The sequence below is a fragment of the Fukomys damarensis genome, unplaced genomic scaffold, assembly GCF_012274545.1.
Source record: "Fukomys damarensis isolate Sample0158 unplaced genomic scaffold, DMR_v1.0_HiC HiC_scaffold_16, whole genome shotgun sequence".
Lineage (NCBI taxonomy): Eukaryota > Metazoa > Chordata > Mammalia > Rodentia > Bathyergidae > Fukomys > Fukomys damarensis.
The window spans coordinates 70,292,547-70,310,477 of record NW_022900928.1 but is presented as its reverse complement, the minus strand read 5'-3'; the positions used below and the strand labels follow the sequence as shown (position 1 = coordinate 70,310,477).

The window sequence follows — 17,931 nt, the reverse complement described above, 5'->3', positions numbered from 1 at the left end:
TTTTTTCATAAAAACATAACATATCTACTAACCTGTAGTAGATGATTTTAAATGATGAATAAATATATATTTTAAATGTGTCAGCTTTAATTTCTGGTAGGTACATTTTGACAGATTTATCTCAGGCAAATACAAATTTGGGGGGTCCTCAGTTGTTTTAAGGGTGTTGGGGGTTCAGATAATCAACAAGTTTGAGGAGTGTTGCTCAATATTTTTTAAAAATCCCATCTGCAGGTGATAGGAAATAAATATTATTCATTTGGAATACTAAAAAAATGCAATAAATAACTCCAAAGAGACTCACATTTATTTCTGTTGTTCTGTTCACTGCCAGCACTGTCCCCTCCTAGTCCTGCTCCTGGTACTAGCTGCATTATCCCTGACTCTAGCCCCACAGAGAGGGTAGAGGTGAAAAGGATCAGAACCCTTACTTGGAATTATGCCATAAAGCATCCCCAGCTAGTCATTTTCTTAACTAATTGGTAGAAAAAAATGCTTGTAGTATCTACATATCAACCACATAACTTGTCAAGGTAAAAAGATAATAGACAGATGGAAGCCACCAATGGCTGATGTGGTCACCAGTCATTATTTGTGGACTCTTCGGTGGTGCTTGGGCAGTGGGCACTACTAGATAGTCAATAGTGAGCTCAAAAATAAAAGCCATCTTAACCTACAACCAGAAATATTTACAGATACGATTTTGAGTCATATAGAACTATGGTCTTAAAGGAGAAGATATTTTTGTAGCTGGCATGACCTATTGCTAAAAAGTCAAAATATAGTTTTTCCTCCAGCAGCAGAGGTCTTTTACTGAGGAATCCGAATGTCTGCAGGAAGCATTTGCATGGTTGGCCTCACCCCCTGCGTGCCCATTTCCTTTAGTGGAGGTGGAGGTGTGAGTAGAGGGTGAATCATATTGAGGTGTGTGTGTGTGTGTGTGTGTGTGTGTGTGTGTGTGTGTGTGTGTGGAAGATTACAGTATGGCCCAGGCTGTGGGTTGTGAGTCTTCTACTTCAGCTTCCTCCATAAACTGCTTCTGCTCTGGTGAGAAAAGTGTGCTTGGAAAGTCTGCAGCAATGTGAGGGGACCTGTCAAGCACAGCAACAGCTCCACCTGGCAGTGTGACAGCCTTCTCTAGTGAAGTTCTCCTACATGACCTTGCCCTTCACAAATTTCTTCCATTGCCAGTTATTTCATCAGATGAAAGAAATTTTTCAGTAAATGCACCATTATCCACCCTTTTTTTCTTTTATTAAAGTGATTTCCTGTAGCCAGCAGTCTCTTTTTTACTTGAAGCACCTTATAAAAGAACCCAAGTTCAAAGTTCTACTAATTGCAACCTTTTGATTTATGCCACTTACAGAATACCCCTTGGCTCCAAGAGCTGCTTATAACTTTTAAATTATTTCTTGGACCTTTGGGGGAATCTTCAAAAACAGTCATAACAAAATAAATCTAAAGTGTAATTATGCTTTAATGTAAATATGTGAGTTTTTTAAAAACATAAGAATAATATAAATCAATATTGTAGGAAGTTTAGATATTTTCAGTTAATATCTCCTTTTGGGTTAAGTATGGGGGTGCAACATGCTTCATGTTATTTCTCCAAGAACACAACTGCAGTAAAACTATTTATAGGCAGGTTATGCTGGCTGTCATTACAAAAAAGGAAGATGGCATTGTTTGTACCAGGTGCTCTGCCAGGCCTTACACCCAGCTGGGATTCTTCCAAACATGAACACTTGCAATCCTGCTCCCAGCTGAGGAAACTTCAGTTAATGTTTTAAATAAGGTGAGCTTCACTGACAGTAATTTCACTCTACAGAACTTTGCCCCCTCCACTTAACTTTTTTTGATAGTGCAATGTTAAGGTAAATTAAAATGATTGAAGATAATCATGTGTCCTTCTTACCCAAATCTTCAAACCGGAAGGGCACAACCAGTTTTCTCCCCTGAAGGCCCGTGTGTTGGATGATACAGTCCACGGTTGAGTTTTTGTGAAATGAGTGCACGATTAGCGTGCTGGTGGTATTACACTTCTTTCCATCAGTTTCAAATTCATGGTGAGTTCCACCTATGTAGTAATTTAAAGAGATAAAAATAAAAGGTTACAGCTATGTGACAATACTGGATGGATATGATTCTATTAGAGACTGAAACTTCGACACCAAGACAGACTTTTTGGTTTCTAGCCTCGGACAACTCCCTTGTCTGTTTTGGCTGTAGTTGCAAAGGCAAGCAAGTGAACAGTAGTGGATAGGGATTATTTTTTTAATTTGTGTGTGTGTGTGTGTGTGTGTGTGCTGGGGATTGAACTCAGGATCATGTGCTTGCCAGGCAGGCATGGTGCCACTGAGCTAAATCCCTGGTCCACGAGTGGATAGGTTTTTATAGATCCTGCACCATGGCAAAAAAATCAAAAGTCAGGCTAGGGATTTAGCTTGGTGGTGCTGCCACCTGCCTAGCAAGCACAAGGTCCCAAGTTTGATCCCTAGTACCAGTCAAAACTCAGTGGTCACGTAAGAAGGACATCTCGATGTTGCTGTGAAACACAAGCACACAAGTGCTTACTCAGGCTTTGTGAATAAGGCAAATTTAAAGAGAAGCCTTATGATTAAGCAGAATTGGTACTGGCCTGAGAAGCAGATTTGGATTATTTAGGGCGTTTCTTTCTAGAACTCCATTTGGCTCTCAGTTTTGTCAACTGTGTAGGGTTGCTTGGGGCTGTTAAGAATATATGATTAGATACAGAAGCCAATGTCTGTTGAAATGTCAAAACTACTGTATAAATAGTTCCCAAACATCAAAATTCGTTATCCTGCTTTGACTAAAGTCTCAAAGTTTAGATTCTTTCATAATATTTTAAACTTGTCAGTATCAGTATGACATGGTTCTACACTAAGGAAGGTAGATCTTATCTGTTCTAATTACAGACAGTTCCTGATTTAGTGACTTTTCAACTTATATGAGTGAGAGTGTACCTGTACAGCCATTCTGTTATTCACTCTCAGGACAGTATTCACTGAGTTGCAGGAGACATTAACACTTTATTATAAAATGGGCTTTATAGTAGATAATCAATTTCAATTTTTAGCATAAGTGTTAAAAAGTTCATTTATGGTAGATTAAGCTATTTTGATGTTTGGTTAGGTATATTAAATACATTTCTGATTTAAAATATTTTTAACCTACTATGAGTTTGTTGGGTTGTAACCCCATGGTAAATCTAGGAGTATTGGTATAGTCATTATATTAAATTAACTTTTAATTTTATGCCTGTAAAGAAACTTTATGTTCAGAGATAATAACTGTTACATCTCTTTGTTTAAGAAACTTTGTCAACATTTAAGAAGCCATTATAAATATTTCAGTCTAGGCTTCTACTTTGTTTTAAGCAAAAACACTTTCACTCTCAGTGATCAGCCTTTCAACATTAATGCATAACACTGATTAATCACTGATTAATTATAAAGATAATTTCTCTGGAACAGAACTGGTTTATACCATGCTGCATTTTGGCAACTCCAGCCACCAGAGGGCACCAGAGCATTTTTTTAAAAAATCCCTTGGAAATTTAAGGAAAACAAAAGAACCATTTTTCCTCTTACTGTAGATCTCTATGTTGGCCCCCAGTAACCAGGTTATCTGTGGAGGGGGCTTGCTTCTCTTGGTGGAGCATGTAAGTACAACATGTTCTGCTCTGTTCAGACTTCTGATAACTGAAGCTTCCAGGGTTGGCTTGAAAGGTGTTGCTAGAAGAAAATTGATTTTTCCACACTTAATTAGTTGATCTACACATATAAGCAAAGTACAAAGCCTAAAAATCTGTAGGGATTGCTTTAGGGTATAGTCTAATTAATGGGCATATTTTTTTCATTTGACTTTTTCCCAAAATCCAGTCTAAGGGCTTCTATGTGTTTGCAATGCTACTTTGGCTATTGTTAGTAAGTTTCTTACTCAAGTATGATTAATTCCTAAAAATTCTCCAATGCTTCATTTTATAGTAGCTATCAAATATGACATGTGCCTGTATTTGGTTGGTAGAGCATGAGATAAGGGAGAGATTTGAATTTTAGGCCTATCTATCATCAGCTAGTGGTAAGAACTTCGGTAAATCCCTCAACTTCTTGATACACCAGCGTTTTTTTTCCTCACCTGTGACATGAAGGAGTTGGCTAATGAGTTGGCTTTTACAGCTGTAAACTTTCCTGAGCCTGTGACTGATCTCAAAGTCAGTTACTTTTGTCCTCTCCTAATGTCAAAGTTTTGTATCTCTTACAGAAGGTCCCATTAGTCCTTTTGTGTTTCTGTCTTGGGAAATCGTTTGTACTCAAGCTTACTCATCTTTCCCATCCTACTTCCACTTTGGCACTGACATTTTCCACATTTCTTTAGCTCACCTACTGTATTATGTTAAAAAGACATTGTAGGGGCTGGGGATTTAGTTCAGAGGTTCCAGCTCCTGCCTTGCAAGTGCTACGACCCGAGTTCCATCCCCAGTACAAAACAAAAGCAAAAACCAAAAACATTGTAAAGGCTCTTTTTTAGCTCCAAGCGTGCACTAAATGTGTCACATGTTGGTAACATGAAGATGGAAAAGATAGGACCATTCTAGGAGCTAATAGCCTCAACCCCTAGTGTTAATTGAAAGATCATGGGCTGGGGCTGGAGGTATAGATCATTGGGAGTGTATGTGCTTAGCATTCAGAAGGCCCTGAATTCCATACCCAGCATTGCAAAAGAAAAACAAGGGTCTGTGTTGTGTGCAATGGTACAGGTATTCATGGGGTGTTATAAAAGCCCAGAAGGGCACACAGCCAGCCAGAATAAGGATGGCACTGTAGGTGGCCCGTCAGGCAGGGAGAAGACAACCCTTATGCTGAATCACATTGGTTTGCAAAGGCTTCAGAGAGCCACTCTTCAGGTATTTCCTCATCATGGCTTTCCTTCAGGACAGGCATCACACTATAATAACTCAACAAGAGAAGTCTGTAAGATCTATTTGTGTGATATATGAGATTATGTTATTCAGGGGCCGGGGATTTAGCTCGGTTGTTCTGCCATCTGCCTCACAAACACAATGTCCCAAGTTTGATCCCTACTACCAGAAAAAAAAAAAAGTTAAAAAAGAGATTACGTTATTCAGAGATCAATAAAAAGCAGTATTCTTTTTTTGGGGGGGTAGTGGGGATCATCAAACTTGGGACATTGTGTTTGTGAGGCAGATGGCAGAACCACTGAGCTAAATCCCCAGTCCTAAAAGCAGTATTCTTAATTTATCTGTTCTGCTACCAAAAACAAAAAAGCAAAGATGGTAAGACATATTGGACATAACTGCCCATCCAAAGACACGAGCAAGCGGCACCACCATCTATGCAGCCACATCTCACCCTCCTCCCAACAGAAGACAGGAACCACTCTGGCAAGGACAGTGAGCCAACTGTCCAACGCAGCTACATCTGGATTCATCCTATCTTAGGATATGTTGTCACGTGGCTTCCCTTTATTTACATACACATTTTGCCTTCCTAAATGGTGTATAGAATCCTTATGAACACAGCTTATGCCTAATTCATCTTTGGTTCCCTAAAACCTGACATGGTGCCTGGCTTATAGTCAGGGCCCATCAAGTATTCATTCTCTTTCCTTTAATTTCCCAGAAAGAAAATTTAGTTAATGCCAAAGACAAAAACATAAGTTCAGAGTGACAGTTTGCCACTCAAAATGCTCTCCTGTTTTCTTTAAATAAAAGATGGCAGAGGTGCCCCAGGAAATACCTTGTTATCGGTAACATTTTAAAACTAAAATGTCAAGTTTTAAAACGGCACGTTGGGTTGGTTCACAGCTGAATCAGTCCTGTACTGGGCTTACTTGCTGGGATACCTACCTAGCACGATCACTTTCACTTCCTTTGTGCTCACTGAGTCACTGTAATGTAAACATTTATACACTCCCTCATCTTGTAGGGAGACGCTGGGCACACTGATGGACAGCTGAGTGGCTGAATGATGAAGAAGCCGGTATCTGGAGTTTTTTAAAGCTGTACAAAGAAGAAATAGAGCTGTTATGTGGAAACATATCAGATGAATACAGACTGATCACTCATAGGTAGCATTTTCGATGCTCACACTTTAAAGGAACAAAAGCCCTGTCTTTGATTGAGCTGCCTTTCAAATTCTTGTGTTACCAGTTGAATGCCTCTCTAAGTAGTTTAGGAAATGAAATATTTTTATAATGGGGTCTATGAAATAAACAAATTACTTTGTGCTTGTAGGAAAGTAAGAATGTTGTACTGAAGAAAGATTCAAATTACAAGAAAATTTTAGATGATTTTTGTAATGAAAAATGCCCCACTATGATTTATCTCTTTGAAATTTGATTCATTGAAGGTCATCTTGTCACAGTGAGTGTCAAGAATGTAAGATAAATGCACTCATTGATAAATGTATTAGCTAAATGCTTTTTATTTTCAGTTTTAAAATGCTCATTATTATTTGAAGATTCTCAAAGATTATGACTTGCTCCTTCCAGGTATGCAACCAGTGGGAAAAGAAAAGAGGAAAAAAGAAAAAAAGAAACAAACTCTGAAAGGTTCTAACCAATAGCAAAGGTTCTCTTGGTTTTGTGAAATCAAAGATCCCTTAGCATATCAGAGGCCCTCGAAATGAGTGCTTCTATTTGGCTTTTTTTAAACATTAAGATTTATAATATCCACACATTAAACCTTGAATAGCTGGCCACCAAAGTTGTCCCTCATCTGGAGCAGTGAGAGTTTGTGCCAGAACACTGACAGTGAACTAGACTTCTGGAATTCTCATCTCTGCTCTGTTGATATTTGAATCCGTAACTCCTTGTCTGGTGCATTGTTGAATGTTTTGCAGCATCCCTGTCCTTTACTTATTAGATGCCAGAAACACCTCTCTCTTTCCCCTCTTTCCTTATTTATAACAACCCAAACTATCCAGACATTGCCAAATGTATGTTATGCTAGAGGGGAGGATCATTCCAGGTGGAGAATCACTGAAATGGATCAAGCCCTTCGAGTACAGAAATCCCAGAATCTCTATCTTCTCCCAGATTCCCCCCCAAAGAAAATCAAAACAAAACAGTAAAAAGCATTATTTAACAGAATGAGCTCTACTCAAAGTTTATTTCTCTAAAACTTTTAACAGTTAGTGTCTACATATTCTATTGGAATCTAGTTTTAATAGTTGATTTTGCAGGGGAAGGGGGGAAAATTAGAACCAAGATGGATTATGGAAAGGTGCAAATTTCCAAAGATGAATGTCATTATATTGTATACCTTAAACGTACCCATAAAATTAATTAAAAGATAGTTAATTTTGCTTGAAAGGTTGTATTGGGTTTTTATACTTACACTGATATTTAATAATGTTTTCAAAGGATATAGAATTATTTAATAATCTCTGATGTAAACAAGAATGGAATGTCTTGTTTGAGAGATTTTTTTCAAGTATTTGGCAGATAGGAGTATTAAGTGGAAATAAAAAATGGTCTAATTATAGGTCGGGATTTAGTTCAGTGGTTCTGGTACCTGCTTCTCAAGCATGAAAAAAAAAAAAAAAAAAAAAAAAAAGGTCTAATTATGAAGGGGAGGGTTGAGTAAAATCTTGTCCAATGTTCAGGGGTTAAATGAGTCTCTATCTGAGGTATCTAGTACTTATTTACTGTATGTTTGTGAAGACAGGAATGATTTCTGTCTTTTCCAAGGTCGTACACCATATCCATTTCTAGTGCTTCGAAATCTTGATTTTGTGTAAAAACCAACAGGGGAAAGGAGAGACATCTGGAAAGAGCTTTGGAATGAGAATTTGGATGGATCAGATGGAAAACAAAGCAGCTGGCTCCAGACGTGGAGCGATGATGTTGGCTCCACGAGAGGACAGGGCCCCCACATCAGTTCATGGCTTGTCATTCTGCTGTGGGTGTTTCATGGTCACTGAGAGTCAAAAAGTGACTGGGAGGGTTGGGTTGGGACATGGAAATGTGCTTTGTAATTTAAGCCCCCTTTAACAACCATTCTGGTCAGGTTTCCATTTCAGATTTCCTGTCCCCAGAAAAGCAACCATGTATTAAATAACAGCATGCAGAGGTGTGATTTGTGTGGAGAGTAGGTGGGCTGAGCTCACCCCATGGTGATTCATGCAGACTTTCTGACCTAGTTGGAAAAATCCCTTAGCTTGAGGACTGGTGGTGATTTTTTTTTTTCTTTCATTCACTTACCAGGATTCTTATTTAAAAAAATGGTGAAGCCCGAGGGTGCCAGCCACTGAAGGGAGACGTTCTTCTCCAGAGAAGTGACACACTTGAGAATGAGCATCTGGCCTTCCTCCACTGTGATGGTTTCAGTGTGGTTAATCAGAAAGGTGTCTGTGGAGGAAGATAAAAGACAGGTCAGGCTGGCTGGGGCTACACTGCACTCCTCCAAGGTAGGGATTATTAGTATGGCCTTATTCAATCATTCAATCACCCACTGCATATTTCTTATAGAAACCAAAATATAAACAAATACAAAAAAATGTGAGGAGAGGGAGCACTGCATGCAGGAATAATAAAGTCCTCTCATGAAGGAGCACACATTCTAGCTAAGACTGGATAAAGGAAATGGATCTTACTAGGAAGAAAGGAAAAATAGAACGTCTGTTATTGAGCCATTTGCCTGGTCACATGGCAGGAACTGGGTTGGCCCATTGTGCCTAAATTTAATATTCAAACTAATCCTGCAGGGGCTGGGGATTTAGCTCAGCGGTTCCACTGCCTACTTCACAAGCACAAGGACCCGAGTTTGATCCCTGGTACCATACACACGCACACAAAAAACTAATCCTGCAGGAAGAGTTGTTTTGTTCACTTTACAGATGAGAGAATAGAGGCTCAAGGTCACCAAGGTCATGGAGCAGGAATCTGTATCCAGGACTTCAAAATCCTTGTTTCTGTAACTTCAGCATCAGCTTATGTAAGCGATGAGACCCCAGAAAACTTGACATTTGTGACTTCAGGTTATTAAAAATGGGTAACTTGTCCCTTCAAGTATAATGTCTAGGAGTCTGTGAAAAACTCTTGGGCTGGAAGTGTGGCTCAGTGGTAGCGCCTGGCCTGACAGAGGCTCCAGGATCCCTCCCAGTACCTCAAGAAAACAAAAACCAAAATCAAAAAACAAAACAAAGTTATAGTCTGCAGCACTGCCCTGAAGTATGCAGCTGCTGTTCACCCAGAGCAGTTAAACTCCACCTGTCAGATAGCTTTTACACCTGAGAGAGGATGTTCCAAGGTCTCTAGCTCAATAGTCCACAGCAGCACTTCTTCCAGGCAGATGGACACTCTGATTTCACTGAGTCACAGCTCCCAGTGAATGACAATCAATTGGTTCAGCTGCAAATTTATTGAGGGGAAAATAAACTGGCTTTACTGCTGATTTGGCATATTTATACTTTCGTTATTTCTTCAAATTTTAAATTAAAAACAATTTTTCCCCTGATGACAAGGTAGTTCTTATAAATGAAGGAGCAAAACATTTCCATAAACAGAATGCTATAGGTTATAAATTATAAGTAGCAAATGTAATATGTTTTACTGAATTATCTTTACTACCCCCCCAAAAATGAAAGGAAGGAAGAAAAAGAAAGAAAGAGAAAGGAAACAAGAAAGAAAGACAGGAAAAGAAAGAAGTAAATTTACTCATAAATTTAAGTATTAGAAGTGTGCTTTGGAGGGCTCTGGGAATTAACTGGTGTATTTCATTCCTAGGCCATTAATTTCCATCTAGCCTCCAGCAGTAATAAGCCAGAATTATTGTACTGTATTCATGTTGACTTTCATTGGAAAACAGTTTGCTTGAGTTCCAATAGAAAAAGCCAATGTCATCAGCCAATACTGTAATGAACAGTGAATCAATAAAAGTTTAAGAGATGTGTGGGGCTGGAGATAGAGCTCATGGTAGAGCATGTATACAGTATGCCAGAGGCCCTGGGTTTTATTCTGAGCTCCGAAGTACATGAGTAAATAAAGAGAAAGAGATCTGCATTTAAAAAAAAATTGAGGCCTAAGGCCAGAATTCTTCTTTGGTTTGGCCATTTGGAAATAGTCTCATCTACAAAATTAACCCGAAATGAGTAATAAGAATAATTTTAATAGAGATGTTTTAAAATGACAATGGAATTTCTTCTAAGGGGTTTTTCTTGGTAATAAAAATTTGGGAGGCCATTTAGTTCTCGTTCTTGAGTCTGTGTGACATCCACATTAGGTGGGTAGGGAAAACAGTTGTCTTCAACCTTGCAAATTTATCAGTCATGTAGGGAGACAGAGAGACAAACAGTGAGAGATGGAGAAACAGAGACACAAACAGAAAGACAGAGAGAAAAGACAGAGAGAGGGAGAGAGAGAGGGAGAGAGAGAGAGAGAGAGAGAGCGCGCGCGCAGAGACAGAAAGAGAGATTAGAGCCCTGAAATAATAAAATTATGAAATCCTCTTTCCCTTCTCTCCCTTCTTCATCATGTATATTGTTGGTTACTGAGATATTAACTTTTACTTGAATATGTGTGTAGCAATGTTTCTGTAAAAAGTGTGCCAATCAGAAAAGGAACTTCTCCCTGCTCTCCCACCAAATCAAATCTACTTGCTTTTAGACTCTACAGAATCCACCTGTATTATATCCCTGTAGATTTACCATATTCCCTGAAAATAAGACCTAGGCTTATATTAATTTTTGCTTCAAAACACACACACTAGGGTTGTTTCCAGGGGATGTCTTATTTTTTTTCATGTACAACAATCTACATTTATTCATGTACAATAATCTACATGTATTCATGTGTAATAATTCACATTTATCCATTCATTCATGTACAAAAATCTACATTTATTAAAATATAGTCATGTCATCTTTTTTTTAGAATGTTGTTGTTAACTCTCCAAACCCCAAATCCTGGACTGAATTTCTTGGGATTCCACTTCCTGTGAAACCATTGGCTCCAATCTTTCCTGCCCAACAATAGAGCTCTCCTTAAATGAGCATTAATTTAGCCTGCTCATAGTGCATTGCTATAACATTATGAGTTATGAAGATTCATATTAGACATGAACATATTTGTTCATTATCAAGTGTGCATGTTATTCATGTGTTTTGTCTGTACTCTGACTGGTCATTCAGCAATAAGCCTCAAATTCATCTGTTTATATAGGCATTTACTTCTCATCCACAGGCATCCATTTAGATAATTACAAATATGTCACTATACTTTATATTATCATTTCTTTTAAGTGTTAGTGACAATAATATTACTTATATTTAATTATATATCAATAATGTCATATTATCATTCAATATGTCTATCACATGTTGTAATGAACATAATTCATCCATCTGGCTGACGATCTTAACTGGGGCTTATTTTGGGATAGGGCTCATATTATGAGAATCCTGAAAAATCATGCTAGGACTTATTTTCTGGTTGGGCCTTATTTGGGAGGAATTATGGTCTCTTCCCCTATTTCTGTACTTAGGCAGCCACTCCATCCCTTGTGGTTTACCCAAGAAGTTTTCTTCTGTGTTGTCCCATTTTTCCTCCACATTATCATTTTTCCCTCCTTAGTGGTATCCTTCTCATCAGCACGCACATACACACGTAATGCTATTTTTCCCATACTGAGAAGCAAAAATGGAACTACACGTCACATTCCTCTCTAACTATTGCCGTGCTTCCCCCTTTTGTTGAAAAATTATTCTAAAGATTTATCCGTGTCTGCTTGTTCCACTTTTCCTTTCCTGATCTGGTTTTAAAAGCCACTTCTCTCCATTGAAATTTGATCTTTCCAAAGTTTGCTAGAGACTTTCTCCTTGGCAAAACCAATATTCCATTCTCACTTCATCTTATTCATCCTATTGTGTACTTTTGCTCTAGCTGATCACTTCCTGCTCCCCAGGACAGTATCCTTACTTGGTTCCTTAGATCTCAGTCTCTCTTTGTTCTCCAAACTCACTGGCTGTTTGTCCCTCTCATCCTCCATTCCAAGGTTCTTCTTATCAATCTGCCCTCTGTGCTACAGTGGTCCAACCATGGGTCATTTCTGTCTATGTACACCACACAAACCATATCTTCTGGCTTCTAGCTTTCTTAGCTGACCACTCCACTTAGATGGTTGAAAGGTGTTTCAAATATAACAAGCACAAAGCATTGCAAACAGCAAGCCCAATTACGCATGCCCAAAATTAGTAAAGAGGGTATCATTGTTCCAGTTTCCAGATGAGGAAATTCAAGCTCAGAGGTTAAACAGCTTCAAAGCCAAGGTTTAGATCTGGAACTAATTACCACTGCACTGTGGTGATGCTTGCTTTTCTTTCTAGTTCTTGTATTTTTATGAGCATGTTTTATATTTCTCTAAAATTAATTCCTTACAGAAACTTCTACAGTGTGGATTTAACAAGGAATGGTTTAATGCCTGGCTTCCTGGTGGTACTGATATCTTTGGCCTTTTGTTATAATAAGAATCCTGAGAAATGGGGGAGAAGTTACTGAAAGAAAATTACACATTGAACAAATGATAAAATAAAAACATGCCCTGATTTCATCTTTTGAAGGTAGAAGTTGCCACTTAGAAGTTTTTCAACGTTCTTAGCTTTGGTATGATGGTGTAAAAGAAAGGCTGCATTTGGTAAACATGGAAGTGATGAGATTATCTGACGCATGTTTAGAAATAAATGACTCCCATTTTTTAAGTGTGTGTATATAATTTGCTTTCTTTTAGGATGCATGCTTACAAGTTAAATGGTGTCATTAATCTTAAAAATTGTGATAAAATGTGGTACAGGTTTCTAGCATAGGCTAACGTACTATGTATCCAAACATCAGCATATGCTCTTGCCGTTGAGAATTTATAATTTCAGGCTGCTGTCCAGAGTGACATCTGTAGATGCCTGAGTTGCATGTGGAAGTGGATGTGTTTGAGGCATAGAATTTTAGCTGTTTTCTCTGCTCCTGGCTGCAAGGCTTGCTTTTTTTTCTTTGTAGGCTGACTTATCTTACAGTCTTCTCATATAGACCCTATGTTTTATTTAGCAACAGGAAACCATTGTAGGAAGGAAGAATAGCCCCAGTGAGAAGCCACGGGCTCCCCCAGTGTTGCTTCAGCTGTAAGCTTAAAAATACTGTACAGTGTAGTGAGCCTAGGTCTTGTTAAAAACTGCAAGACAAGGATGCTGAGCCCATCTTATGACTCATTTTTAAAGAAAAAGTTTCTCACGATCTTCTCATTGCCATTGGAAACTAAGGTGGAAAAAAAAAAAGAAACTAGGTTGGGATTTGGATTTGCCTTTTCAGTTTTCTTTCACCTAAGTCTGGAGTCAGACTTTCACCTTTGTTGCCAGAAGGATGAGGTGTGAGGTATTTTTTGCTCACCACTTCCTCCCCTGTAAACTCTAAAGCCGTGTATCTTCACCCCAGCCTTTCTTAGGTAGCCCCTGAGTGCCATGGGCCTCCTTCCTAGTTCTTCCTATCCTACCTTCAGTGGTCTTACCTTAGCCCTTCACAGCTGCATACCAAACTCAATAATGGAGTCCCTCTTAGGAGGTCACCTGTGGATAGATCAGGTTGATTAAGTGGATTATCAGCTTCTGAGCTTAGTTTTTAACTCTGTGACTGAAGGTGCCCAGCCCTGCATGGCCATATTTTACAAAACCTATATTTGAGCTTGGGGTTATAGATTGTGACTGGTTAACACCGTCGTGCATTGCTTAACACAGAGACACATGCTGAGAAATGCCTATAGGAGATCTCATTGTTGTGCAAACATCACAGAGTATATCTACACTACTCCAGGTGGTGTAGTTTACTACAAACCTAGGCTATATTATGATCATAAGGGATCATCATTGTATATGTGGTGTTCCCTAGATTAGAACATCATTATGTCACAAAGACTGCATATGGATACAGAATGTGTGACCTTTACCATCATCTCCTTGCCTGAATCCATGAATCAATTCTTTTGTCAGTAGATGGTTTCATGCCAAAGCACAAGTGTCCAAATGTCAAATGAAAGATAAGGAGCATCCACAGGCATTTGCTGAAGTGCACACAGATAAGACTAGTACACTTTGAAGAATCCTTGGTCTTTTGATGCTGGGCATGGTGGCATATGCCTTTAATCTCAGAATCTGAGAGGCTGAGGCAGGAGGATTACTGTGAATTCAAGGCAAGCCTGGGCTTCATAGTGAGTTCAAGGCCAACCTAAGCTACCTAACAAGACCCTGTCTCAAAAAACTGACAACAAAAAAGATTCCTTGGTCTTTCCCAAGATTTTGGGAGTTGCGTGTGATCTTTACCTCTATAAGAGATCATCATGGTAGACTGAAAAAAGAAGAATAAAGTATTCTTTCTTTTTACTGTCTCAATATCCCAATCCATGTATATAATAAAATTAAAACTAAGGCAGAACAAGTCTGTACTGCAGGGACCTCAAACTCAACGTGTCTAACTGAAACTCATTCTTTCTCCTGACCCCTATTCCCCTCCCAGACTCAATATAGATATTGTACCTACTCCATTCCAGCGTTTCTTTATATAAATTAATGTCATCACCAGCCACTAAATACCAGATACTTGACAGCCATCCCAGCCCCTTCTCTCTCCCAAACATTTCTTTAATGAACTTGTTCTGTCTTTTTTTTTCTTCCTATTCCCTCCTTATTTATTTCTTACTATTGCTGCCTAAGTTGAGGCCTCCATCATTTCTTTCTTGGACCATTGCAATAACTATCTTCTATGCTCTCCTTCCTCTAATTCATCATCTTTATCTGCTTCTCGAACTATAGTTTAAAAGTATACATTTGATTGTGTCTCTCCCTTCATTAAAATATTTGCTATGGCTCCCATTTCCTATAGGAATCAGACCAAAATTCCCAATGAGTTTTCTTCCATGTTCTCCCCAGTATCATCTAGATATACTCCTTTCCAGAAACTCCATGCAAACAGTCAGTTGCTGTGTCCTGAAAGTTCCAGACCTTATAGATACTTTGCCAGGGCTGGGGATTTAGCCCAGTGGCACCGCACCTGCCTGGCAAGTGCAAGGTCCTAAGTTTGATCCCCGGTACCAGAAAAAAAAAATCCCATAAAGACATTTTGCCTTTGCTATGCTGTACTCTTGGCCTAGAACACCTTTCGTGTCTCTTCCAAGACTCAGCTTGAAGACTCAGCTTACATTATATCCTTTCTCTCAAAACTCCCCAACTGGCCCTTTATCCTACCCCAACTTTCCACCACGACTTACTCTCTCCTCTAGAGAATATAATTCTGCTGCATCACTCAGCACATTACTTTTACAGGTAAATTTCTGTGGATAAAATACAAACCTTTCATGGAAAAAATTGTTTGTCATTCATTTATTTTATCTTCCCAGTCAGTGGCTAGTGCAGAATAATATTTGATATTTGTTGAAATAATGAGTAAAATGAATAAAGATATATAACTTCAGAGAAATATTTTAATATGATGTTAATTTTGCTCTATAATTATTATATCAAAAATAGTGGCTAGAACTAAATTAAAAACAAAAACACACAATAAGTAAATTCTTAAACCAGAGTCCTATTTACATGACTGTTATGAAGTATTGAGCAAAAGTGTGCTGCAATTCAGATCATTAGAAAATGAGAATTTTCCTGCTTCAGTCTCTGGAGTCCTGGAATTATAGTTGTGAGCCACTGTGCTCAGCTTGTTTTAGGTTTATCTTAAGATACAATTTTTCCTGTTTATTTAAAAACTTACTTCTAAATGTTTTGTGAGGCAAAAATTCAAAGCCTGAAAAAGTTAAGGTCAGTTAAAGGCTTTAAACTTTGGAATAATTGAAATCATTCTCATTTGAGCTACCTAAATAGTACTCTTTCTGAATGGCTCTTCTTTAAGCCACTCATTGAAGAAACTAGTATTATTCATTACCAAAATTGAATGCTTGTTATGTGCCTTGGGCATAGGGGCCAAAGAGGAGAGCACTAATTGAAGTGTATAAAATAAGGAATTAAAATACTATGTAAAATAGGAAATCTCATTTTTTAAAACACCATCTTTCAATTACCACTATAATCACTGGACATTTCGAAGAGGTTGTTTCATGAAACAGAACTACAGATTCAGAATTTGGAAACAAGCAAGCATACATTTACCACACATGGATATAAGTGGCTTCTTTTGTGCACATCTGAAATAAGGAACCATCAGAGCCCTGGGGACGCTGGAGGCTGTCTCTTGTTACCCTTACCTCCACTTTTGGGTAGGAATAATTTGATCTGAGTTTAAAGGTAAATGTGTCTTCTTTCATTTTCATAATAGTAGATTACAATTAACTTCAAGAAACCAAGTTAGAGGGCTGGGGATTTAGCTCAGTGGTTCTGCCAGCTGCCTAGCAAGCACAAGGTCCTGAGTTTGATCCCCGGTAACCAAAAAAATAAAAGAAACCAAATTAAAGGAAAACGTAAAATATAACTGACTTTTGTAAAATAAGCATGGTTTTCACTGGGTTCATTATCTGTGAACTAAATATGGGTGATACAGCACTTTACCATTTCCAAAGTGTTAACATTTTAAATTAGATCCTTATAATAATCCAGGCAGATCAAACATTATTATCATCTTCATTTCAAGATGCAGAAACTGAGTCTCAGAGAAAGTAACTTATTTGGTGAAATCTTATACAGCAAGGAGTTTAAAATCCAAAACTGATACTCTTTCACCTGGTAATGTATTAAAAGACAGAACATTGGAAGCTTGCCACATTTTTCTGTAATGTAGAAACCACAGACATGCACAGTGTCCCTTACTATATACCCTTTGGTAACTGAATAAGAGATTAAATAAATATAGTAGCCTCTCTGATTGTTGAAAAGAATTAGCGGTTGCCTGACTTGCTTCCGTAGTCGGTCCAACATGAGTGCAGTTGACCAAGTGATGAGTACATTTGACAAAATACGAAGTCAGCTGAGTGATAAAGACTTTCAGTCTAAGCTCTTACCTTGTAAAGGGAGCCAAGACAGCAGGCTGAGAACTCCCCACCACATGTTGTGCTGTGCCACCGTGACCCTGTCAACTTCCTCTAGACTCTGAAATAAATGCGGGAGAGTCGTTTCTTTTGAAGAGGGCCGAGGAAGGGGCTCTGTGACTTCTACTCACGTGTGTCAACTCCTCCATCTGCTCTGGGAGGTCCCTCTGACTTTGCTGCCCCCAAAATATCTCCTGGTGGAACATTTTGGGGACCACAGTGTCAACTCGATTGCGGAGAAGCGTGAGTGATGTTAGTGACTGCACGTGGGAGGTACTACTAAGTCAACTAAGTGCGAGTCTTGTGTGGGGAGAAAGGGTGGGAAAAACGCTAAGAGGTTTCTGTGTAGTGATGGCGCTCCTATTTTTACTTTTCTACTTTATTAAATAATTATAATTAGGTAAATTTTATGCAACCTCTGTGAATATTTTATATTCTTAACTGTGGTAATGACTTTTGATGGTTATCAGGGGCCAAACTTATTCCTTCATATATTTACTTACATTTGAAATCTGCACATTCATCTGTCTGTCCATCCACCTGTCCATCCATCCATCTCTTCACTTATTTTTCCATCTAGCATTCACCTCTCTAAGACGTGATTAAATGTGAAACATAAATCAGTTTTTTTTAAGATGCCAACATTTTTGTTTTTCAATATATATTTTTGTGTATATTAGTTTTACAAAATTTTGGGTTTCACTGAGGCATTTTCATACATGTATATGACATATTTGATCATATCCATGCCCCCATCATACTCTCTGATATCCCTTTTTTACCTTCCCCTTGTTCCTCTCCTGTTTTTTTCTTGCTGTATTGAAGATTGACCTTGGGTGCTTCACACTGAGCTACCTTCCTTCCTTCCTTCCCTCCTT

At 38.4% G+C, this 17,931-nt stretch overlaps 1 protein-coding gene across 2 annotated transcripts in view; it reads right to left on the bottom strand.

Annotated features, from left to right (window-relative positions):
- The window catches only part of Crtam (cytotoxic and regulatory T cell molecule), a 28,002-nt gene extending 10,702 nt beyond the window's left edge, over positions 1-17,300 (bottom strand). For both annotated transcript variants that reach the window (XM_010618037.2, XM_010618038.2), the window contains exons 1-5: positions 17,027-17,300; positions 8,248-8,394; positions 5,891-6,043; positions 3,612-3,755; positions 1,916-2,077 (exon numbers count right to left, since the gene is read on the bottom strand). In XM_010618037.2, coding sequence (XP_010616339.1) covers positions 1,916-2,077; positions 3,612-3,755; positions 5,891-6,043; positions 8,248-8,394; positions 17,027-17,072 — 652 coding nt within the window. In that variant the 5' untranslated portion in view covers positions 17,073-17,300. The remainder of the gene's footprint in view (positions 1-1,915; positions 2,078-3,611; positions 3,756-5,890; positions 6,044-8,247; positions 8,395-17,026) is intronic.
- Between the last annotated feature and the right edge of the window lie 631 nt (positions 17,301-17,931).